The sequence below is a fragment of the Sardina pilchardus genome, chromosome 7, assembly GCF_963854185.1.
Source record: "Sardina pilchardus chromosome 7, fSarPil1.1, whole genome shotgun sequence".
In the NCBI taxonomy this organism is placed as follows: domain Eukaryota; kingdom Metazoa; phylum Chordata; class Actinopteri; order Clupeiformes; family Clupeidae; genus Sardina; species Sardina pilchardus.
The window spans coordinates 4,609,900-4,635,414 of record NC_085000.1 but is presented as its reverse complement, the minus strand read 5'-3'; the positions used below and the strand labels follow the sequence as shown (position 1 = coordinate 4,635,414).

The window sequence follows — 25,515 nt, the reverse complement described above, 5'->3', positions numbered from 1 at the left end:
GGATCACCATGATTAGAATTGGATGGCTTATGTATGTGATCTTTAGTAAGACATGGTCCAAAAATTGAGTTCCCCTCTGGTATGGCATAAACATGTTGTGTTATGCAAAGAGCATGCCTGCTTCTCCTGTGCAGTTCTGCAGTGCTGTAAGCGCCAGTTCTCAGCTCATCCCCCTTGAACTTAGTAGTATTGGCCATTCCCTTTTATTGTAAAGAACAAGATAAAGGGAAAACCTCAATTTAAAGAGGAATATGATGTCAGTTGTTTGCCTTCATCATCATAAGTTTTAAACAAATATATATATATATATATATATATATATATTTGTTTGCCCAACATCCCCAGAAATCTTTTGACTAAATGAAGTGTTACACCCAGGACTTCGAAAGCTGGACAACAAAGTGGCTAATCAATAGCTATTCAGAATAACATTTCTAACTAGTCACTTCTATCAAAGAGATAAATTAAAAGGCAGTGTTATGCTCTCTGTTTCCTTTTGGTTGTTGGTGTGTTTTTCCATTGATTTATCTCTATATCTCACCCACTGACTGTCAGACTTTGTAGCATTAAAATGCTCTTGTGAACTGTTAAAAACGCACAGAGAGTATTTCATCACACACTTAAACTGCGAGGGGATATAAGAAAATGGCACATCTAAATTGCATCATCATGTTATTGTTTTTTGTTTGTTTGTTTTATTTACAGTAACTGGTAAGGACATGCTACGTATGTCAAAATACCTTATACTCTTTCCTGAACCATATCTCGATATATGTAGCTACAGTAATCTAGCAGTGGCCATATATAAATGTGAAACATAATAATTAACTTGCAAAGCTATTGTTCAACAGGGGAAAGTTAATGGTTAGTGAAAATCTAAACCAGTTTGACTTTCACAGCAGGTATATGGAAACAGAGCAGCTTGGGGAAACAGAGGGAGAGTCCCCAATATTAAGAATCAGTATATTTGTTAATATTGCACGCCTGTATCAAAGGATTGTTTTTTTTCCAGACACTTAGTAAGTGGTACACACAGGCAAAAGTACAAGGTTAAGAGATGACACCTCATCGTGTTTACAGTGTTTGGAAATGACTAACTGATGGAATGATGTCTACCAACTGATATTCCTGATGTTTGCTTATGAATGATCATGAATTTCTTAATGCTAACCAGTGGTGATATGTGATAAATACATTGACTGCACTGACATTTGATAAATCACTGTTATTCGCAAGTGGTTGGCCATCAGTTCTCATATCTTACAGTCTCAAAATATGACTTCAGTAAGACACCACTGCCCCACATTGTGTGATTAAATTGTTAGCGCTACTTTCTCCTTCTCAAACCAAGACCAAAGAATATTTAAATGGAAGCACATTCAGAAAATGGGGAAACAATGTGCAGGCATGAAAGCGCGAGTCTTCTTTCATTATATGCTTGTTTATTTATTTGTTTCCTATTTTTTAGAGCACTGTGGTCAGACCATTTGGTCTGATTGCGGCGTAATGGTGGTCTGTTATTTGGAAGCTCCAGATTGATTTTAAAGTACCTCAATACCCGCTGAAATGTTGCACAGCACCGGAACTGCCCCATGCCTGCCTGTCTGGTTGCCTTACTGCCCTTCCCACCCCCTCCGCCCCAACCCAACCTCACTCGCCATCTCAGAAGCTTGTAAAAAAAAAGCCATTAAGAACAAGAGCAGAGTGTGTTTCAAAGTTCTGCCCATCCTCTATGACTCTCTGACCACTGCTTAATTAGGTCTGATTAACACTGGCTTTCACCATTTTTGAGAACGAATACCATTATGTCAAAAAGTAGAAGAAACAGAGTGGTAAACACAGAGAAACAGAGAGGATGTTTTTAAATAAGATAGACACAGTTTGGTGGGCATTTTAGGAACATCTGCAGCTATTTACTTGGGCACAGCCAGTAGTCTAATCTCAAACAGTTTCCAGTGTCATCCCAGTTTACCTCTTCCTCTCTTCTCCCTCTCTCTCTTCTCCCTCTCTCTCCCCCTGCCTCCTCTCAATTACTAAGCAGAACCCAACACTTGCAAAAGCCTGACCTGCCATCACAGAAAACAAAAAAGCCATGTAAGAGAGGCATCGATGACAACAATGGCAATTAGTCACAGGGATGATTTGTACACATCTGGACTGTATTTCCTTGCCACCCGAATGATGCAAAGCCGGGGAAAAAAAGCAAAGTGGTGGCTCCTTCTCTGTACCAAGTACCAGACTGGTGGGGAATGGGCTGGGGCCGTTTTACGTGTTTGGTTAAAAACAGATGGGACGTTTATGTTACCAGAGGTTGGTGATAAACAGCTTAGACGCACAGTGAAACCACCAAGCGAGTCATCATCAGCAACAGAGAGTGTGTGAAAGCAGAAGCATCCCTGGCTCCACGCATATGCACCACTCACAACTCTGTCATTTCCCCCATGGCTTTCATTGGGGTTTTGTTATGTAAACGATACAGAGTCTCATCAGGTTTGTACTTTTCCCATTTTGCCATCCATTTCCGGGTAAGGCTTTACTTGGTTTCCACTCTGTGGTTAAACCCCTTGCACAGGATGATGCTGAAACTGAAAATAACACAAGAGACACATCTAGTTTGGTCTCTCCCCATTCATGGGGAAAGATGTGGTCTCCAGAAATGAGCATCTGCAGTTCTCATTGATAGAAGTAATTGTCACGTTAGACAAATAAACTGTAGATCTGTCTTTTTATTATAGATTCTTTTAAATTAGTTCTGCCTCTGCCTCACCTCTGACTTCTACCAATTATCTCACCTTTGTCAGTCGTCGAATGTTTTCCTCCTTCTCTTTATTTGGTTATGGTTAGGGTTATGAAATTTAGCAGACAATTTTGTCCCAAGCAACTTACAACATAAAACATCTCAGCTTTAACAGAAATTTTATCACCAACGAACCAGATAAATTGTGACCATTATCAAACCCGTTAAGATGGCAGCTATAGATCATAACTATAAAGCAAAGGAGTTCAACTTGTCTACAACTTGTCTATAAACTGACTGCCAAGAAAGAATACAAGAGAAATGGCAGAATCAAAGCACCGTTGCAGTAATTGTTTCACTTTAAAGTGACACAATGGGCCCTGATTTAAATCCTGGGCAAAGTGCAAAGTCTAAAGTCTAACTAAAGCTTGCTTAATAACTACACAATTTCTATTAGAAAATGTAATACCGTGAGAACGATCCTAAGTATAAACAGCGGTGGACCAACTAAAAGCTGTCTCAAGCTACATGATTGTGTTAGTTTGCCAAGAACTTTGTGAAGACTGGCTTTATACTTTGCCCAGCATTTGAATTTGGGCCCATTGGTACCCATTTAGTGCAAAGGGGGTTACAAATTGCACTAAAAACTGCCAAAAAAATAAGGGTCATGTCTCTGGTCGGAACAAGGCAGCTACACAGTACAATACCAGGCATTCTGGGTAACAGAGACACAATTGCCTAATATGAGTCCATGTATCAACAAAAGAAGTGAAGCAATTATTTTGAGGTAAAATAACTACATTGTGTTGTTTCAAAATTCCTATCTACTGGTGTAAAAAAATGAAAATTAAAAAAAAAAAATGAAGCAGAACCTTCTAGACAAATCACCACAGTTTAGCACAGGGTTGTCCCATTGGCATTGTAGCGGAGTATCTGGGTGACACCCCATGTGGAAGTTAAAGATATGTGAGCACGTGTGCAATGGCAATTTTTGCAAGCTTTGCATATGAGAGAGCTGAAAGGTATAGGGAGGGTCAGGGAGTAGACCGACAGAGATGGGAGTGAGGACTGTTCGCAGGGTTGGGTAGCCCAGTAGGTATTCAGTGCTCACTGGTATCACACGCAGGGTGGTCTACATTCCGAATCTGTCCTGGACTGATAAGGTGCAAGGGTGGACCTGGTGTTTCCCCTTAAACTCGTCGACGTCACAACCTTCACATGAGTGCTGCCAAAGATTATAGATTAGTTATAGGAGAGAGTAGTTGCAAAAGTACACATTTTTAAAGACCAAACCATGCTGGATGTAGATTGAGCTGTTGTCTGAAAGAAGGTTTAATAGTTTTTAAGAGGCACTTCTGATTGATATATTCACCTTTCATCCATAACCACATAATCACATCTCTTTGTCAAAAGTTAAGCTATCCTTTTATGTTATAAGCCTAGATTTAGTTATGCTATTTATTTATTACAAATGCTACATTTAGTTTTACTCTAATCATGGCCCATAAATGTACTGCGCTTTTACCATGGATTTAGGTTAGAATGGGACCCAGTGTATCCAGCATTTACAGAAATCTTTGGATGAAAGATCATCCACCTCCAAGTTATAAAAGGCTGAAAGTCCTTTCAGCTCTGCAAATTGCAACTATTGCAGTTAGGAATCCTTATTGCCTGCTTGCTTACACTGATCATGTTTTGATAATGGGGTATTTATTTAACCTCACTCTATAAAAAAAATATCATGTTGTACCAACTTATTCTAGCATCTTATTACCTCATTCTCCAATTACTTGCATGAGGGGACAATCCCGATTCTTTACTAATCAGCTCCTGCCGTATTAAACCACTGAAGTAGAACCAAAATGTTGTGCTGCATCTGGTCTCTCTTGATCTGGATCTGTGCCTCTGTATCTGTTAGCGCACATATATAGGTTTATATTGTATCACATGCACTGTGGTCTGACAATTTGCCTTCTGCTTCAGCCATCTGCATAGGGTAATGTAAATGTTACACACAATTTCCTTGGATAAAACCATCTCACAAATGGGTGATCGGAATAATGGATCATGGAAATAGAGAGACTGAAACTGAGATGTGCTGTCTGTGATAAGAGGGATTATTTGCATGCTAACATTTTAGGAGTTAACAGCAGTTTATTTTATTTTCTTGAATGTGCAGTAATTGCATGTCTGCTTTTGAATCACTTTAATAAGATTTAAACAAATGTCTTCTCTCAACAGAAAGCAAGAGCTTGAAGTAGAAACATGGTGTGTGTTTTTTCTTTAACTTCTGTCATGCCCTTTAAGGGATCTGATTCAGTCTCCCACCTGAAGGAAGTTTCAAAACTGCAGTGAGAGAGTTGAGCGGTGCTTTGCATTGTTATCACTGCTGTCATCTCTAACAATGAAAAACTGTGTGCGCGAGACTCGGAGCGTGGGGGATGGGACAGAACAAGAGAGGAAAAGAAGGAATGAAAGCAAAGAAGGAGGCAGACAGAAGAAGAAAGAGAGAGAGAGAAAGAGAAAAGAAACAAAGAAAGCAAGAAATGGAGGGAAACGAAAAGAGAAATGAAATGAAAAGCAAAACAAGTAAAGAAAAATGCTGCAGGATGTGTTGACTGAGGAGTGGGTGTGGGCTTTGAACCTTCTCTCTTCTTTGCAAGACGGAGAGACAGAAAAAAAAAAATCTATAACAGTCAGCCAACCAAAGCCTTCCAACCATTCGACTCCACAACCTGGTAGCAATTGACCAGGCCTCATTCCGATGAGGAATTAACCTACTTCATAAAGTATTCAGCACACTCACACATGTGTCATCAGGTTTCATTTTGAAAAGTCACAAAGTATGTGTGGACGCTTGTACATATGTGTGTATGTTTCTATGCATGTGTACTTCTACTGAGATATGAATGATTCATATACTGTATGCGTTGTTCACCTCTAATTCTTACATTTGCAGTGTCTGGATGCATTAAATGCTGCTGCAATAAAAGCTAATTAAACAATTATCACTCAATTAACTCCAGCAAGGCATCACAGACATCTGCACTCGGTTCCCTGTTTTTGTTTACTACAATCACATATAACCTCAGATAACCTTTACCCAGGATGCATGTGAAGCAAGGTTAATGTACAGTCCTGGGGAAGGAACACTGTCAACATATATGTCCCTGCTGATTGAACCAATGATGGAAAATGTTCTGATAACAACCTCCACACACACACGTAACAGCCTCCAGTTCAACACACATACACACACACACACACACACACACACACACACACACACACACACAGACACACACAGACACACACAGACACACACACACACACACACACACATAGATAGATAGAGAGAGAGAGAGAGAGAGAGAGAGAGAGAGAGAGAGAGAGAGAGAGGGAGAGAGAGAGGAACTAAATAAAACCAGGCTAAGAACACTTTTCACCACATGTCTGTGTTATACAACACGTTGCACACACATGTCGCTACTAATGAAGTCTTTAATGACAGACCCTCTGAGTAAATGTAAGCACTGTTTCATCTATATCTTGTTATCATTGTAGTTACCATTGATGATCAACATGTGACTGACTTTTAGACAGCATTTGGCATAAGGACTTTAAAATGGAATAAGCTTGCCTATTTTGGGTCCTACTATTCAAACATTGGTTTGATTAAAACATCCAGTAGGCTAGTTTTATTATGGATGTTGTGCTACGTTATTATAACCCCATTTCTTGATAGTAAGTAAGACAATAAATACATAAAAAATAAATAAATAGCCTAAATAAAATAGGGCTAAAACTGGTGCAACTGGTGCTTATTTGAAATCCTGAACATGATTACTAACTTGTCTTTTTTTTGGCTGCTGTTATTCCTCTTCGAATCCACTTTATTTTCAAATAAGTTTGGCTATGCATGAGCAGCTTCTGCATGCACATCAAATGCAACAATAGTAGCCTATTTATAACAATAAACAAACATGCCGTCTGTAGAACATGTGTCATCAATTCGCGAATCGCGTTAATGACTCTTAGATGGATCACTGTTCAAATAACATGTATAATATGCGAAACTTTTGTAACGAATAAATGACCGTCTATTGCTCACAAACTAGGAAGATTGATTGCATTACTTTGGTGTTTGGTGAAACAGCAAATAGACGTCTCTGCATTTGGCAATCCAATTTCTTTGCAGTCAGTAGCCAAATACAGGTCAATATAGCCTAGGCTATATATAGACGGAAACGTTTAAGTTAAACTTCACCACTAATAGACAGTTGGCAGGTTATTCGAAGGTGATACCTAGAATTTTCTTCAGTTTTAAGTTTGCTTCACTACCCTCTAGTCAAGATTCCCCAGACAGTTGTCCCAAACACTGTCGGAATGCAAAGAGTTAAATAAACCCCATATGGCAATGCATTCTGGGATCGTGGATGATCTGCAATGGCGGCTAAATGGGGAGAGTTTAAACTTTGCGTTTTAATCTCGTTATGTACAGTAGTCTTTCCACATATTTGGACGGATGCCGCAACAATAAAGTGGGATGAAAATGGATACATTCTGTATTGTCCATGCATGGGTAACCAGACCTCTGATACTTAACATAATGCTAATGTAACATTGTAGCTCTGATCATTCAGCATTGTAACTAACTTCAGACCAGGCTTAAAATCTCACTCAGCAATGTTTGACTCCATGGATTTGGCTCTGGATTAGCCCATTTAGTTTTAGAATGTTGATAAACTCGAGCCTAGCCTAGCCTACTGCATTGCAAGTTTAAGATAACATTAGCGGTAGGCTATTTATTTTGTGTGTCGCGATGCCGTTAACTTGTCATTTGTGAGTGTATGTATTGCTTTGTGTGACAGGCCGATTCGGCAATCAGGCGGACCACTTTCTAGGGTCGTTGGCCTTTGCTAAACTGCTGAATCGAACGCTCGCGGTCCCCCCCTGGATTGTTTACCGACATCACGCGCCGCCATACACTAATGTAAGCAACACAAGCCCGAGCACCCCTCTCTTCATGTGCCCAGAGGCCTAGGGTAGGTTATCAAATTCAGTTGTCAAGGAAGGATTCGAAATATTTGTCATGTGGGGTTGCCAGTCTGAGGAACCATGCATTATTGAAGATTTTATTTTATGTTGTAGTCTAAGTTATTTGTTTACTCACTTGTTTTGGTCGAGAATGCACAAGGTGCATCACAAGCAAATTGAAATTGTGAGCAATGTCTGTTAACATGTTCTAATGTGAAATAGAGAGCTGTGAAACGTTCCTAATATACAAACTGGTCAATTTTTGCGGCAGGTCCATGTCCCGTACAGGGAGTTCTTCCAGCTGGAGCCTCTGAGTCTATACCACAGAGTGGTGAGCTTGGAGGACTTCATGGAGAAGCTGGCGCCCAAACACTGGCCTCCGGGCCAAAGGATGGCATACTGCTTTGAGTCGGCCGCCCAAAGGAGCCCTGACCAGAAGACTTGCCCCATGAAGGTGAGATGTGTGGGACACAACACAACACTCTCAGTGGTGGCTGTTTGATGGGCAGCTAGGGGTGGAAAAATGAAGAGGATAGTGAAAAAGGATAGCCAATCAAGTATGAAATTGAATTTGTCATGAAAATTAACATTATATCAGGAAATCAAAATAAACCAGTAACAAGACCTCTGCTACACTAAACATCATAACATTGCTTAGCCTGCTATCTGCATACAAAGATGGTTTACTGAATATAATGTAACCAGTTTTTTTTTTATTATTATTATTTTTAATTCTGGCAGGTAATGCAGCATGTTTGTGTCTTTATTAGGAGACCTCCCCAGAGTATTGCTAATTGGGATGATCTTTCCTTCACCACTTCCCATTTTATTCACTAGAGCAGCACCTACTTTGGCACCTCTCTTTGCTTCCTCACCTGTCATATACATGGGTTTCATCAGGTCCCTTTCCACAGGTGTATATACTGTAATGAAGCACCAATTGGTGCTTGATTAATACACCTGTGGAAAGGGACCTGATGAAACACATGAATAAAAGAACACCCTTTAGAACACTGTTATGTGGGGGCGGCATAGAAAGCACCCCCTAATGGCACCATTTTCTAATATAAGGGCACACATCAGGAATGCCAAGTATAAACCGTTTTAAAGATATCATTGCATTGCATTTTCAACACTAGAAGGGCACTCATTAAGACACATTTTTTACTTTTCTTACTGTAGCATTAGGTGGAACTAGACTTGTAGTAGGCACTGAAACATATTTCCCATATGAAAGCCAATGAAAAAGACACTTCTGAGGACACTTTAGTGATGGTTTCAATAATGTGACATTTGGCGATACCAGTGGCTGTTGTTTAAGCATCATATGTGACTCTCCACGGCAAAACCAGTTGCTTGTCGCAACAGACGTTTCTGAGAAAAATGACCATTTATGTCACTTGTGCTAAAATCGTGGATTTTTTTTCGTTTTGAAACAGTGGGAGGTCTACACTGTAAGGCCGTGAATACATTTCGCCGAAAAACTGACCTTTTCTAGTCTAAAAACGTGAGTTTCTTGAGGTGAGAAAGTTAGAGGAAGCAGGAAGTTAGAGGAACTCAACTCCTTTGAATGTTTATATTTCAGTAATATGACGTTCAATTCATTAGATATAGACCATCGTTTTGAAGGTTGATTATGCCCCTTCCTGAAAACGTAATAACTATGATTTTGAAAATTTGGACAATGTGACTGATTTCGTCGTGGAGTGTCACTATAATTCAGTTTGACAGAATTTCACAATCAGCTCATCCCAAGAAAGTATACTTTAGTGTCTTATAGGAAACCACATACTAAAGTGCTGAGCAAGCAAGGCCTAATGCTGAATGTTATAGGTATAATTGGTGTATTCCTATAATATGTCAAATATTAATTTTCCTTTTTTGGAATCATCATGGAATGCTCACAAAATGAAAGTGGATAAACACTGCCATCTGTTGGTCATTTGAAGTTACTGCATTTGTGTGTCTTTCAGGATGGGAATCCTTTTGGCCCGTTCTGGGATCACATTGGTGTAGAGTTTGACAAGTCTGTGCTATTTGGTGGCCTGTCCTTCGGTGCTTATTTTCAGCCTCATTGGATAAAAAGGTATATTAAGTCAAAGCATGTCATTCTCTGTGTGATGAACTTCCTTCTGAATAACACCGACTGCTGTGAAGGCATTAAACAATACTCTTGGTTCTCCCTCTCAGGTTCCCTCCTTCGGAGCATCCCGTGCTGGCCTTGCCGGGAGCTCCTGCCCAGTTCCCTGTCCTGGAGGAGCACGTTGGCCTTCAGAAATATGTGGTGTGGTCAGACCGCCTGGTGCAGGAGGGAGAGGGGCTCATGTCTGCTCACCTAACCAGACCCTATGTGGGCATCCACCTCAGGATTGGCTCTGACTGGGTGAGCTGAGTTCATGTGAACTGTTCAGCATGAGGCACAGACATAATATTTTTTTTTTGTCTGTACTCATATCTTTCTTCGTGCATCTCTTTATGCAGTCATCACGTTTATGTCTGTGCACTTGCACTTTGACATGTAAATCAAGTAAGTCCAGCCCTCATGCTCCTATGTCTCTCCCTACTGTTTCATTTCTCACATGGACCTCATAGCAAAATGCCTGCAAGCTGCTGCAGAATGGAGAAGCTGGACCACACTTCATGGCTTCTCCACAGTGTGTAGGTTACGACCGACAGACCGCTCTGCCCCTCACCATGACCATGTGTCTGCCGGACCTGGCAGAGATCCGACGAGCTCTCAAACTCTGGGTCAAGAAGACCTCTGCTCAGTCCATCTACATAGCAACCGACAGCGAGTCCTACAGTTCAGAGATCCACAAGACCTTCAAGTCTAATGTAAGATTCCATAGGGAAAAACTCTAGACTCTAATACACTCCACCTTGCACAACATACGTTTCAAAATAGCTACACCAGTCATCACCTACTGACTAATGAAAGTGATATACAATTTGTATTAGGCTATATAAAAAATTACTCCATTTCAAAATTTGTAATATCATTTAAAACTGTTGTTTACAGTATTTCCTTCTCCAGTGGGGTGTACTACGAACCTCGATTAGTGGGTTAGCGAGGTATGTTGCGCTCAAAGCCAGGGTATGCTGTCATATGAAAGTGGATTTGTTTTAGCGTCGCTGTATCACCATGGTGTCTTATTTATGCTCGCAACCAAACCTGGTTGGGAGCAGGTTATGTGCTAAGTATTATAGCTCAAATCGTGAAAAACTACCACCCTCTGACCAATCCTACTGACTACTGACCAATGAATTATCTTGAAAAACAAAGTTATCTCACGTGTGCTAATCTGTCATAATTCTAACAGGTGCAGCTCCGCCTCCGCAAACATTTTGAATCTCAAACGCGCTTCTAACTATGTTGCGCGTGCAAATATGTCACTACTATGGACGTGCATACCATACAATATCTGTATCAATATCAGACCATAGATTTTTTGATGTTATAGGTTAGACACTAAAAAAGACCACCCTAGATTTTGCTACCGCTCGTAAATTCAGAAGTAATCCTTTTTTAATATAGGTCTTGTGCATCTCCACGTTTCACGATTGGACTGCTTCTAATGGCTCTCTGTGGGCATGTTTTTATTCCTAGGTGAAGGTAGTCAGTCTGCGTCCAGACACAGCACAAGTAGACCTCTACATCCTGAGTCAAGCAGACCACTTCATTGGAAACTGTGTGTCCTCGTTCTCTGCCTTTGTGAAACGAGATAGGGACATCCATGGCCGCCCTTCCTCATTCTTTGGCATGGACTACCCAGAGAGAAGAAGAAAGAATGATGAATTGTGAATATTCACACATTTCCAAAAGCAATAAAGACTCTTTTGCATAGAATAGGCCTGCATACCATATGAAGAATACCAAGGAGAGTTATTTAGCTATAGATCTTTGATATAACAAGATAATGGACTTGATTGCCATTTATATATTTTTTATTAGGAATAATGTGAAAAGGGAGGACAAATATCAGCAAACACTGTTTTCCCATCTCAGCAGCATGTTAGGTGTCCTCCTAATCAAGTTTTTGCACAGCCAGGATCTTTGCACGCATCTCAGTATTTATCTCCAGCTCAGCTGATAATCTCTTACGTTCCCTTTATTATGACTATTTAGGTTGTTAAAAGAGTTTACTGCAGACTGTCTGAGCTACAGATTTTTGCTGCATGCATAGGCAGTTACAGTATTTTCAGATGATTCTATTGAACCTGACACATTGTGTTTGTTTGTTTGTTTGTTTTTCTGTTGTTGTTACTACTCTGTTGTTGTCAATTATGTTTATCCTGGAAGCCTAATATGGTGGAAAAGAACCCTTTGATGCAGAAGGCCATGGATGGGGGTGTTTAGGGGGTTGGGTGAAGGTATGAGGGATGCACTTTCTCCTTAGCAGTGGAATCTGAGCCACTGGGGAGAAGGGTAACTGATCCTCCAGACCCTAATTATAGAGCTTGATGCTGCTGCTGTTGGTCTTTGCCATTTGGTCCAGGGAGCTGTAAAGAATAAGCCTGTCTATCAGTGATGAACTGTTTCACATATTGGGCTTACATGGAAAATCATTTGACCTGTTTCATGTGTTACTCTCACAGCAACATGGGAGTGACATTCCCCCCTAAATTGTGTTGAGCTTATTTGAAAAGGAATTATGTTAGGCCTACTTAAAAAAACCCTCTACTGTCATCATCACCATCTTATGTTTTGATAGGCCTACATCAAAAATGGACCAAAGAAATCTCTTCATGATGATGGGATTTTTTTAAAAAAATAAATAGGCCTAGCCTAACAAAAAGTCGTACAGTATTTTTATAAAGAAAGGTGCAGCCAGTCATTCAACGTAGACCTGTATCATCTAAGCCAGGCATAGACATCATAGAAAAGAACCTCTCTGATCATAGCCAACTTTTTTGTTATCCATTCTTTACTGTTGACATTAATGCCTGATTACACATGTAACACTGTCCCCGTCTTATAACACTACATGTTCATATTACCTGACCTGTAGGAATTCAATTATTTGTGTGTGGGGGGCGTTAAGGGGACCAAGTCATTGGGTTTTCTGTACTCTTCGCCACAGCTCTCCTCATCCGGGACAGAGTCATGCGTGTCAGATAGCCTACCAGAGGGGAAGCGATAATGGCTGACTGACTGGGGTCGCTGGATTGTAGGCAGCTTTCTCTTAATCGCGGGGCTGCTGGCTGCTTGTCGGACCTGCTTCTTGTTGTCATGTCGACGTCTACCTCCCCTGCTTTCGTAAGCTGCCTTTTCTATACTGTTGCGATAAATAAGCATACATCTGTCTGGTCTGGTCGCTAGCTAACTCAGCGATAGGACGTTTACGTGCACTGGGATAAATTGTTTTGCCGTTGCTAGGCCCCTGGCTCGACTTCCCTGTGTCTTTTGATCCACTTCAACGCTAGCTAGAAAGCTAACATAAAACGCACTATCATCTATTTAATGTCTGAGTGTAACTACTATTGTTGTTAAGTTATCCTCTCTACGGTTTCGAATAATGTAGAGGTTAATAATGTCAATAATGTAGCCCAGAGAGGTATTAGTAAATTATCTAGACGACTTACTTTAGCACAACGCTAACGTTAACGTGATAGCCATCCCCACCTATGCGATATATTATCGTGAATGATTACGCGCGAGATAGCAAAGAACCTGGTTTATTTGAGACAGCAACGACACCACCGGTAAGCCATCCACTTTAACATATCAAAATCTGTAACGGACAGAGTAAACAATCGCGTTTATCATAGTTGTGTTGCAGTGATTAGCCAGCTAACGTGACCTGGTTTTACAACATAGCAACGAAACCGTAAAGTCATGTTGCACAGGGAATAATTAGCTAGCTGCTAGTTGTCGCTTGGCAACATTAGCTTATCAGTGATGTTAAGGTTAGTTATTTGAACGTAATTTTTAACATGCAGTTTAACGTTGATCAGCTTTGCTTGTTGCTTAATGTATAGTATGACAATCAGCTAACTGGTCAATATTGTTGTTGGCACTGTAGCAGCTAGTTGTTTTTGCCTTGGAGGTTGTTTTTATTGACAGCTTGTTATGTTAGTCAGTCGCGATCTACATTCTGCCATGTATCGTAGTTTACCTGCTAGCAGCTACTGTGTCTTGCTATGCATGTTAACGTTAGAGTGATGTTGTGCTCGGACATTATTATGGAAGTACTGATCAGTCCCTGATTTGTGTTGAGGATCTTATCGCCGGAATCGTAGTCGATCACAGTCACGGTCAATCACCTGTGATGCTGCCCATCTAGAGTGCTGTGGGTTGGGACCTTGATGTTTTCCTGGCAATCTCATGTTTAGAGCTTCTTTTATTATTACCGGAGTCATTATGAAGATGATTACTTAAGCTATAGATTTTAGTTGACATGTGAAGTGCCAACATTCACACACGTTGTGAACTGAGCAAAAGCGTTTGACGTCATTTACAAATTGTCCTATGTCAGTAACACCTGTAAAAAATCCTGATCCGATTTGAGATAAGCTTATGCAGGGCATCTTATCTCACAGTTGGCGCTGATTAGCCTAACCCGTGATTTTGACAAGGCTAGTTTGATATAGGCTATGAGGCTTGTTGAAAGTAAACCTTGAAACATATGGCAAGCAATGTCTGCATTCATAATTGCATCAGCCTTTTTGCTGATACAGTTGACCTGTTCTCAGTGTTGTCATTCCTGTACATTTTAGCTGAAGACAGTGGACTGTCCTCTGAAACCTTATTTATCTGAAATCAAAGGCTATCTGGGTCTGCAGACACTCCCCCAGGCTATCAACATTAATGTTGTCCGTCTGTAACAGTGCTGGAGGATCAGTGTCTTTTTTCCCTCCCTTGACCCTATTCACTGGAAGATTTTAAGACCATATAAGGATTACAATACAATGCACATTAAGGTTTCCCACAGTGATGTCAGGAGCAAGGTCTTTTGGAAATGCATTACAAGTACTCTGTTATTAGCACATACTCTAGTTTTGATTTATCCTCTAATTCCATTCATTAATCAACTTTTTTTTTTTACAGGCACAGATGCTGGCAGTACTATCACTGTGAAAACAATCGCAACATACTTGAAGCACAAAACAGCTGCAAGCCGGCAGACCTTTGCTTTGGCGTCTGAATCACGGTCATCATGTCCAGAAGCAAGAGTGCCGAGTCGGTGAAGGTGGTGGTCCGCTGTCGGCCCATGAACGAGAAGGAGCGAGCGGCAAACTACGAGAGGGTGGTGTCGCTCGACGTGAAACTTGGCCAAGTCGCCGTCAGGAATCCCAGAGGAAGTTCCCCCCCAAAGGTTTTCACCTTTGACTCAGTCTACGACTGGAATTCCAAGCAGGTGGACCTCTACGACGAGACCTTCCGGCCACTGGTGGACTCGGTGCTGCTGGGTTTCAATGGTACTATCTTCGCCTATGGCCAGACCGGTACCGGTAAGACTTACACCATGGAGGGTGTCCGCAACGACCCCGAGAGGAGAGGCGTCATCCCCAACTCGTTCGAGCACATCTTTACGCACATCTCGCGCTCGCAGAACCAGCAGTACCTGGTGCGCGCGTCCTACCTGGAGATCTACCAGGAGGAGATCCGTGACCTGCTGTCCAAGGACCAGTCCCGGAGGCTGGAGCTGAAGGAGCGCCCCGACACGGGCGTCTACGTCAAGGACCTCTCGTCCTTCGTCACCAAAAGCGTGCGCGAGATCGAGCACGTGATGAACGTGGGCAACCAGAACCGCTCGGTGGGTTCCACCAACATGAACGAGCACAGCTCGCGCTCGCACGCCATCTTCGTCATCACCATCGAGTGCAGCGAGACGGGCGTGGACGGCGAGAACCACATCCGCGTGGGCAAGCTCAATCTGGTGGACCTGGCGGGCAGCGAGCGGCAGACCAAGACCGGCGCCCAGGGCGAGCGGCTGAAGGAGGCCACCAAGATCAACCTCTCGCTCTCCGCGCTGGGCAACGTCATCTCGGCGCTGGTGGACGGCAGGAGCACGCACATCCCGTACCGCGACTCCAAGCTCACGCGGCTGCTGCAGGACTCGCTGGGCGGGAACGCGCGCACCGTCATGGTGGCCAACATCGGGCCGGCCTCCTACAACGTGGAGGAGACGCTGACCACGCTGCGCTACTCCAACCGCGCCAAGAACATCAAGAACAAGCCGCGCATCAACGAGGACCCCAAGGACGCGCTGCTGCGCGAGTTCCAGGAGGAGATCGCCCGGCTCAAGGCGCAGCTGGAGAAGAAGTCGGGCCGGCGGCGCAGGAAGCGCAGACGCCGGAGGGGCGAGGCCGGCGATGACGGCACAGACGACGGAGAGGAGGACGACGATGAGGACGAGGAAGAGGAGGACACCGTGGCCGCCGAGGGGGACAAGACTGACTACTGGAACGTCCAGCAGGAGAAGCTAGAGAAGGAGAAGATGGCCATTCTGGAGGACCACAGCCTGGTGGCGGAGGAGAAACTACGGCTTCTCAAGGAGAAGGAGAGGAAGATGGACGACTTGCACAGAGAGAAGGAGGCCAGCGAGTTGTTAGCTGCCAAAATCAAGGTAAACGAGAGGCTTCCCTCGGTCACTTTGCTAGCTGAGGTATATTGGCCTTGCAGCATATTCTTACTCATACTTACTTCATTGGCTGTGAAGGTCCCCTATTTGTTAGCACCGACTTGACAAGATCTAGATATATGAGGGGCCCTGTGCCATTTATATTATCTGCACTTCTGGAACCAGGCCAGCTGTCTTCCTGGGACTGTCTAAAAGAGGAAACATGGCTAGAAGCACCAAAGTAGCATTTAAAAGTGGGACACTGCATTTTTTGTGGCATTTTCTTATTGTGTGGATCTATGCTGAATAGAGTTTTGCTTATCTGACTTCACCCTTTAACCTTTCATTTTCTCATCTTTTCTCATTCAGGCCATGGAGAGTAAACTACTAGTTGGAGGCAAGAACATTGTTGACCACACCAATGAGCAGCAAAAGATTCTAGAACTGAAACGAAAGGAGATAGCGGAACAGGTATGGTGTGACGTCATGGGTCCAACAGCTTTCTTTGTCAAAATACGTTTACTAGTGCAGCCAGCCGGTTCTCGCAACTTGTAAACCTTGTCACCATCACATCCATTTTGGTGAGAGTAAAGCAAAGTTGTTTAAGTTTAAAAGAGTAAAGTTAACTTTAACAGAGTATTTACTGTAGCTGTGCAGCCAGATGATACAATCAAGGTAACGTTCTGGCAAAAATAATTTCAATCTTATTTTATAAGGTTGAGGCAACCTGTGAGTAAAAGGATGACAATTTTCTTAAAGGCTACTCTAAATAGCGGAAGAAAAAAGGTAATTTTACTCTATGGAGAATAACGAGCAGCTTTGAAAGCCGTTAAGCCCGAAAAGAGATTTATTATCCCCTTATTGCATCAACAAATGACCGAATTGTGTCCTACCAAAGCCTACCAAAACAAAGCCAAATATTGTCCTACCATTTTGTGACATCAGAGAATTCCAGGTGACCACTGTGTTTACATTCATCGTAAAATTGTGTGTGTGTGTGTGTGTGTGTGTGTGTGTGTGCGTGTGTGTGCGTAGAAACGGAGGGAGCGTGAAATGCAGCAGCAGGTGGAGTGCCAAGACGAGGAGACGCTAGAGCTGAAGGAGACCTACAGCTCTCTCCAGCAGGAAGTGGACATCAAGACCAAGAAGCTGAAAAAGGCAAGTGCACGTGCGCGCGCAGAACTCTTTAGAAGTGTAACCCCGGTAACAGTGTCATGAGTGAAGATCAGGCACGAGGTGAAGACAGAGCTGTAGTGTTGGTGGTTGGCTCTGCTGTGAAGTGGGAAATAAATGGTGTATTGTGATTTCTTGCATGTTTCTTAGTGGTGGTAGTGACTAGATTATTAGAATGTAATACTAGTAATGTTGTCTGTGGGGAGGTTTCAGTGGAGCTTGGTGCTTCAGTGTTGATCTGTTGTTCATACATGACTAGGCATGAGTAATGTCTTTCTTCTAGGGTGTATTTGTGTAGTTCTCCTTCTCTCTTTCTCTCTCTCTCTCTTTCTCTCCCTCTCTCTCTCCCTCTCACCCTCTCCCCCTCTCCCCTGTAGTCATCGCTTCCCTTATTTTCTTCTCTTCCTCGTTGCTACAACTCACTCAAATGACCTTTTCTATTTTCCTCTCCTCCTCCCCTCTCTTTGTTTTTTTCTCCTCTCCCTGCTCTTCAGCTCTTTGCCAAGCTGCAGGCAGTCAAGTCGGAGATCCAGGATATCCAGGACTCGCACATTAAAGAGAGGCAGGACCTGGAGCAGACCCAGAACGAGCTCACCAGAGAACTCAAGCTCAAGTAAGGACCTCCTCGTCTGGATAAAAATGCCCCATTATTTCATGCAGTTGTAAATGGGGTCCTCAAAGTTCTCTTAAGTGTCGACCTTAATCGAAGGTCTTTCTATTCTACTGCAATTATATCATCCGCTAGGTCAAATTCAAGACTCTTTTCCTTAGTGGTTCTTCATTGGTGGATTGAGTTGCCCAGTGCTCTCCGTTCCTGTGATAGTTTTAGGTCTTTTGAGAAGGGTCTAAAGAATCTGTGCAGCATACACTTAATTAAGCGGTTCTTATGAGTTACGGTTGTATATTATTATGGTATTTGTTTATTTTCATTAGGCTATTGATCATTGATATTGCATTAACATTATTGTTTGGTATTGTTATTTTCCTCAATATAGTTTTATCCACATTTTGTAACTATTGTATTGTTTTTATTTGAAAGTTTTTAGACTAGCGTCTGCTAAATCATACAACCATAACTGTTAACCCAATCTGGCTCGTACAACCTGGTCCTCTATTAATTATCCCCTAGTGTAATTGCCTCATCCATATATTCCCTCACTCGCCATCTCAAGCTGGTGTGTAGTGAACTTTCTGCCGTATAATGGCTGCTGTGCGTCACCCAGGTGGGTGGTTAGCGATTCACTGTTAGCAGTTCCTCCTTCACTATGAAGCGCTTTGGGTGTCTTGAAAAGCGCTTACAAAAACAAATAGTAGTAGTTGTTATTGTTGTTGTTACTGTTACTGTTCATCAGGCTCTAATGTCTGAGCCTGTTCCCTCATGGTCAGCCATATTTCTCCCTCCATATACCAATGCCTCATTATCCTAAAAGGCTTCCAGGAAAATAAAATCAATGTGCTCTGTGGTGCTAGTATGTGTTAGCTTAATTGCTGAACTCATGTTTCCATCCGGGATTGACGGTTGTAATTGGTTTTTGATTTAACAGCAGGATGCACAGTGCTGCTCTCTGAATATCTTAGGAAAGACATTGAAAGCTTCCTGACCTGATTAAGTTTCACAGACAGAGAGCACATCCCTCCCCCCCCACCCCCCATGTGTGTCCACACAATTCTCCATCTTCATTCCATTCTCTGAAAATTCATGTTGTCTGTCTATGTGTGTGCAATTTTGGATAAGCTAACACAGTAACTAGTCAACAAATGGAGACTGCTCTGACAAGTCATATTGTTAGTGGTCATTATGTGACCATGTTGTTCTTTGTGATCCTGCAGGACTCTGATTATGGAGAACTTCATCCCATTAGAGGAGAAGACCAAAATCGAGAACAGGGCTTTCTTTGACGAGGAGGATGACTGCTGGAAACTTCGGCCCATCACTCGAATAGAGAAGTATGTCAACAGTACAGTTGCTGCTGCCAACAAAACTCGTTCACATTCATTGCGTAGTTTCTAATTTGAACTCTAAAGTAATAATAATGATAAGACCAGTTCCATGAAGTGACACAGCAGTCACCTTGTATTAGATGTCCCAGTGTGACTGCAGCCTGCATATATGTGGAGACCGAGAAACTGTCTTTTTAATATGGTGACATAACCAAGAATTGTTTCTGGTAAAACTGGGGGCATAACAGGACTGAAGGAGAGTGTGCACTACACACACGCACGCACGCACACACGCACACCTACACACACACAGGCGCACACACACACACACACACACACACACTCTATCTCGCTCGTGACTAGAAATGATTTTCACTTTTTCACCCTGAATTTTCATGTTCAGAAGATGAATTGTAACTATTTAATGAATGTGTCCATCATACAGAATGTTCAGTAGCTCCAAGTATTGCAAGTCATTTTAATAGAAGACGAGACATAGGCATGAGGCATCATAGGTAACAGGAAAACGTTGAAGTAAAAATAGAGTTGTAAGTTGATGGATAATGGTTAGCTTACAAGAAAGTGCACTGCAAGTCACAAAATATTTTTAGAGGCAGTGTCAGCTTATTCTCTCTTGTTTAGGAGTTGAAAGTGATTTTATTTTGAGGTTCCCTTTACACACAGCACTTTATGTAACGGTAGCCCTTTCAGTGAAGCTGAAACTCCAAGAAAGTTTGAACTATTTTTTGCCCACATACTTTTTTCAGTCCTTAGGGGACCACTGTAAATTTGATGTGTACTGGCCATGTCCCAAGGAGGTAATATGAATTCTGCGTTATTCATAGTGATACTCTCTAGAGATATCTGACACGTGTGCGTGCTCTCTCTCTCTCTCCCTCTCCCACCTCCTTCCTCTGCCCTCTCTCTCAGTGACCAGAAGATGATGACGAGGCCTGTGTCTGCGGTGGGTTACCGGCGGCCGCTGAGTCAACATGCTCGTCTGGCCATGATGATGCAGCCAGATGTTAGATACCGGGTAGGCCCTAGGAATACACTTCCCCACATATACTACAGTGCACACACTTGAGGAAATACTCTACCCTCATCTATCAAAGTGATGAGTCACCTGTCACAGGGATCTCTGCATACTTACACAATACACAATAGAAGTCTCTCTCCATTTGCTCTGATAGACATCATGTTTCCTGGAGTGTTGATCTGGATCACTGTGCATTCCATGGGACTTAGGTCAAGCTGGAAATAATTGTTAAACAATACTATGGAAGTCATTGAATTCACACAGTTAAAGTTCATGAGTGTATAAATGTCTGTAAGTCTATCCTTCTGTTATTTAGTGTTTTTTAATGAATTTGAGCTTAGGCACTTATGTACTTTCTTCACACTCACTTTGTGGTCGAAATGTGTTGCTGGCATCTGCAGGAAAGGCTTTGCAGAAATCAACCTCAGATAGCTGCCTAGCAAGCCCATTGAGCTCTGTTGCGCTCTGCCGCAAGATGTGACGCAGTGATTGGTCACAGTGCACATATTATAAATGTGGATAATGCAGTGCGGTTTTGGATAACTTTGTGTTGCGCTGGTAACAACTGCAGACTATTGATTGTTAAAGTTGCGTTTGGTGTGTAAACTCTCTTAAGAGGTGTTTAAATGATATTTAGTGGTGCATTAACACTGTTTCAGAAAAATAGAAGGTGCATAAACTATTTAGCCTCCACCACAGCCACCACGAAGATATCTGAACATATCGACTAAATCAGTGAAGGAGATCATGAACAGACTTGAAGCCATGTATTGTGTACACATGATATCTGTTTGTACTCAGCAGAGTAGTGCAGGGAGGACATTTCAGTTGTGGAAAACAAATATATTCTACACCCCTTTCCTTGTACAGACCACCTGTATGTCATCAATCCTGTTCCCATTAGATATATGATGTTCTCCTCAGAGGCTGCTCTTTCTTCTGTCATTCCACCTCATGTTCTGATGTTCTCATCAGCTCCCAGCCTGCATTATCCACGATATGTGTGAGACAACTAGGGGCATCGCCATGACACTTCAGTGTTAAGAAATCCTGTTTTCCATATCCAGCCGAAGCTGCGCTGTATTGATTTTAAAGTGATGGTATAGCGCCTGACGCATCCTAAGCCACGTAAAACAAAAAAAAAATGTTTCCCCTGACAGTCATATACTACTATAGAATATCCATATTGAATGCAGAATTATCAACATTTTGAAATAAATACAAGTTTACAAATATTCTAGTTAGCCTGCTGAGACTAAGATTCAGCCTGCTGAGAACTTATTATGTAAACAGAATCGATGAAAGAGTAAAACCAAACGGAAGTAGAGTTTCATGAATAAGGTGGATTGTCTGTTGCCTGTGGTGCCCCCCTCTCTTGTTGGTCATCACCCTTCTCGTTTCTCTCCTATCGGCCCTCATATTCCTTACCGTGTTGGCTATTTTTGTCCTTGTTTGCTCCATCATTTTGATTCCATGCATGCTGTCTCTTTTGTTCTTTCTTTCTGTCCTTCCCTGTCAACCTATTTTCAACTTCCATTCCTCCTACCACTACCCCTGTTCTCTCTCTCTCACACACTCTCTTGTGCGTTACCTTTCACTTTTCCGCCCTTGTTGTCTTTCATTATCTCTCTTTTTGTTGTTCTTTATTTCACTCTTTTTCTTCTGGAATCCTTTCTCCCTCGCTCTCTGTGTCGGTTTCTCTTTCTTTCTTTCTTTCTTTCTTTCTTTCTTTCTGTCTTTCTGTCTCTCACACTTTGTCCTCCTTCTCCCGCGTATCGTGAGCGTAGCGCAGTGACGAGCCCTCTCCCCTCTTGTCTCTCTCCTGCTGGCCCAGGCTGAGAATATCCTGCTGCTGGAGCTGGACATGCCCGGCCGGACCACCAAGGAGTACGAAGAGCCCGTCATTGCGCCCAAGGTGGCGGCAGCGCTGGAAGACGCGCTACGCGACGAAGACGAGATCCAGGTCGACGCCGCCGCGCTGTACAGCGCCGGCAGCCTCGGCCTCCGCGGCCTCTACGGCGGCCTCAGCGCCAGCAGCAGCGCCGGCAGCCTCGGCGCCATCAGCCCCGGCTCCGTCGGCACGGCAGGAGGCTCCGCCAAGAAGCCCAAATCAGGGTGAGGGAGACGGGGGGGGAGAGGACAACGGGAGGGGTGGGTTGGGTGGGACAAGAAATGAACAGTGAGAGCATTGAAGGAGAAGATAGATAGATAGATACTTTATTGATCCATAAGGGGAAATTCAAGGAAGGGTATCAGGAGAAGGGGAGACCGAGTATGTGTGAGTGGGATAAATAGATGTACGGAGAGATGTTATTTATATTCAGTATTTATTCAGAAGGAAAAATAATGTAGGACTGATGGTAATTCATTTTAAGTATACATAGCTTCATTTGAAGTATACTGCACTACTAAGCTGCATGCTAGCAAAAAAAGTTGACTCTCCATTGATACATTGCAGAGAAGGGGGAGGGAGGGAGGGAGCGTGGGAGATTGTAAGTAAAGGTGGAAGGGATCAGGAGAGCGGGATGAGGGAAAAAAGGGGGGATTAACGGAGAGCAGCCCTCCTGTGCACTTAATTAGACATGCATGTGCGCGTGCAAGCTTCCTTACCTCGAGAGCAGGCTCTTTTTAAACTCCTCTCCTGCACGAGCCTCGAGCTATAAAAAGACTGGATGGGTGTAAGTAGAGAGGCGACTTGTGCAGCTATCCCCTCCAGCTGAGTAAGAGAGCGGCGCTCTCGAGGGAAAATGCATGAAATCCAAGAACGCATGTATCCCTCTGTGTGTGTGTGTCTGCCACTTTGTACCTGTCTTGCGTGACCTTTTTTTTTTTGTGTCTGCCTCTCCTCTAGCCGTCCGAAAACCGGCAAGAAAGTGAGCACCCCCACATCTGCACACAGCCCCTCCGCCACGGGTCTCAGCCCCCTCTACCCACAGTCCCGCGGGCTCGTGCCAAAGTGACCACCACCCCTGTGGACCACCCCCTCCCTGCCATCCCTCCTAAACCTTTCCCCTGGCTTGACATTGGATACTGGACTATAAGGAATGATTCTACAGTTCTACCAACACCCCCCCCCCCCCCCCCTCTCTCTTTCCCTCCAATATCCCAAGCAATCCCAACCTCCAACCCTTCCAAGACCCTTCTGTTGACCAACTACATTTCTGGAGCCTGACATGATGCTAATGACTGTCATTGTGTGACCAACGATACATTTTCTCCCAGACCTCCCTGAGTTCTACACTATCAGGTGTTCACAACATCCTCCTACTAACAATGCAATTAACCAAGAGCAAAAACACTAGCAAACTGAACCTTGCAGAAACCACCCTTCCCATGAAGAGTGTGTGTGGGGGGGGGGGGGGGGGGGGCGTGATGTCATCACTGTGAGACAGTGATATGTGGCACAATTAGTAAGGAGGCCTTACTCTTCCCTCTCTGCTACATGGATTCTTCAGAAGTCTTGCTGTTATTTTGCTGAACTCTAAAGAAACTGAAGACATGCTGGCATATGTGTGGCCCTTACTTGAACATATAGGTCTCTTCTGTCATGTCTTGTCGTTATGTATGTATGTATGTATGTATGAATGTATGAATGTATGTATGTGTGTAAGTGTGTGTATGTATAAATTTGTTTGTGTATTTGAGTGTATGTTTCTATCTGTGCGCTGTAATTGACTCTTTGTTACGACTGATGTGTATGGGCAGCTGGTTTTTGGCAACATGGCGTCACGTGTCAAACATGGTGCTGTCACCGTGTACGCACACATCAAGGGGTGTGCTTTAATGTTTGTGAGCTTCTGTTTTACAACTTCCAATTTTAGGTTTACAAATTTTAGCGCCGGTATGGAAAACTGAGCAGTGAGTTCAGAGGAGATGCACGCTTTAAAACAGGCTTTCCTCTTAATCCGAGCAAGACCTGCTTACGTTTTAGCGACCAGCGGCCAGGCTGATGTGTGAGCAGCGCCTGCGCTCTCTGTCTGCCTGAGCAGAAAAAGAAAAGATACGAGCCAAGTTGGACGAAATGTGAACAAAGGTCAATGCCAACCAAAAACATCAGGGTTCCAAGGTGCCTTAGAGTCCCCACAACTTTTTAACATTGTAGGAAGAAAAGATTACACACAAAGAGAGTGGTTCTCTCTTGGGCCCTTAAGTGTCCCTTGGATGGAAAGAGGGAACTCCAAATTGTTTGTAGTTGGGAGAAGGTTGGATGTTTTGAAGATGTATGATAGCTTAGCTTAATTAATGAATACTTGCTGGAAACCTTCGGAGAGGGCAAGTCTAATAATGGATAATCACCACCCTCGTTACCACTACCACTACTCCAGGTTAGATAGTGGACCTCCTGGGATCAGTGCAGCCCGTTTGCCCTTGTTAAAAAATCTCCGACTGCTGTCCCCTCCACACCCTCCACAACCCCACAGTCCTGTACACGGAACGCCCAGGGTCGTGCCACTGCTTGCTGTTACTGCTGCTGTAGGGATCTCGTGCCCCATCCTATTTCACAAACCTAGCTTGCAGTATAAGTGTCTGTGTAAAGAGCTGTCTATAGAGGAATTAATGCAGAATTGTTTTTGTAACGAAAAGAGAGAGATTAAAAGACTAAAGCAATCTTAGAGGTCATTAAAGAGGCTAAGTTATTGCAATATCACCTTCATCCCTTTTATGTACCAACAGTTGTAGATACGCTTTGTCTTTTCTTTTTTTTTAATAGATTCAGTTGTTTATTTTTTGATTTGTATTATTTAAATGTGTATAAATTTATTTTTGCATTTCCAAAAGTTTTTTTTAATATCACCAATTAAATGTATTTAATACAGTTATTTCAGTACAGTACAGTTATTTCTACTAAGAAATCTACAGTGCTTTGCTTTGCGACAGTCTTTTAAAATTTTGCATTTTGCAGATGTACAACTTTGGTTGTGGGAAGATCATATAATTTAGACATTATTGAATTGTGTGAGAGAATGAGTGTGAGGACGTTTTTATGTTTGCACATGAAATTGAAAAATATTTAGACAAGATGT

At 42.8% G+C, this 25,515-nt stretch overlaps 2 protein-coding genes and 1 long non-coding RNA gene across 6 annotated transcripts in view; 2 read left to right on the top strand and 1 right to left on the bottom strand.

Moving 5' to 3' along the window:
- Positions 1 to 25,515, bottom strand: part of LOC134087127 (uncharacterized) — a 377,321-nt gene that overhangs the window by 108,863 nt on the left and 242,943 nt on the right. The gene's annotated exons all lie outside the window — the stretch shown is intronic.
- Positions 7,170 to 12,243, top strand: pofut1 (protein O-fucosyltransferase 1). Of its 2 annotated transcripts, XM_062540375.1 has the most exons (8): positions 7,170 to 7,319; positions 7,609 to 7,730; positions 8,046 to 8,228; positions 9,748 to 9,860; positions 9,965 to 10,157; positions 10,367 to 10,609; positions 10,794 to 10,846; positions 11,382 to 11,515. In XM_062540375.1, exons 1-8 carry the CDS (start codon positions 7,184 to 7,186, stop codon positions 11,383 to 11,385), a joined length of 1,047 nt encoding a protein of 348 aa, XP_062396359.1. In that variant the 5' UTR covers positions 7,170 to 7,183; the 3' UTR covers positions 11,386 to 11,515. The 2 variants fall into 2 exon arrangements, with proteins under 2 accessions (XP_062396359.1, XP_062396358.1); XM_062540374.1 differs by lacking the exon at positions 10,794 to 10,846 and having other exon boundaries at positions 11,382 to 12,243.
- On the top strand, positions 12,397 to 23,852 carry kif3b (kinesin family member 3B). 2 transcript variants are annotated; one of them, XM_062540372.1, is made up of 9 exons: positions 12,397 to 13,031; positions 14,823 to 16,344; positions 16,708 to 16,809; positions 17,374 to 17,496; positions 18,006 to 18,124; positions 19,342 to 19,458; positions 20,383 to 20,488; positions 22,326 to 22,606; positions 23,343 to 23,852. In XM_062540372.1, the coding sequence occupies exons 2-9, from the start codon at positions 14,932 to 14,934 to the stop codon at positions 23,449 to 23,451; spliced, it is 2,370 nt and encodes a 789-aa protein (XP_062396356.1). In that variant the 5' UTR covers positions 12,397 to 13,031; positions 14,823 to 14,931; the 3' UTR covers positions 23,452 to 23,852. The 2 variants fall into 2 exon arrangements, with proteins under 2 accessions (XP_062396356.1, XP_062396357.1); XM_062540373.1 differs by lacking the exon at positions 12,397 to 13,031 and adding an exon at positions 13,040 to 13,477.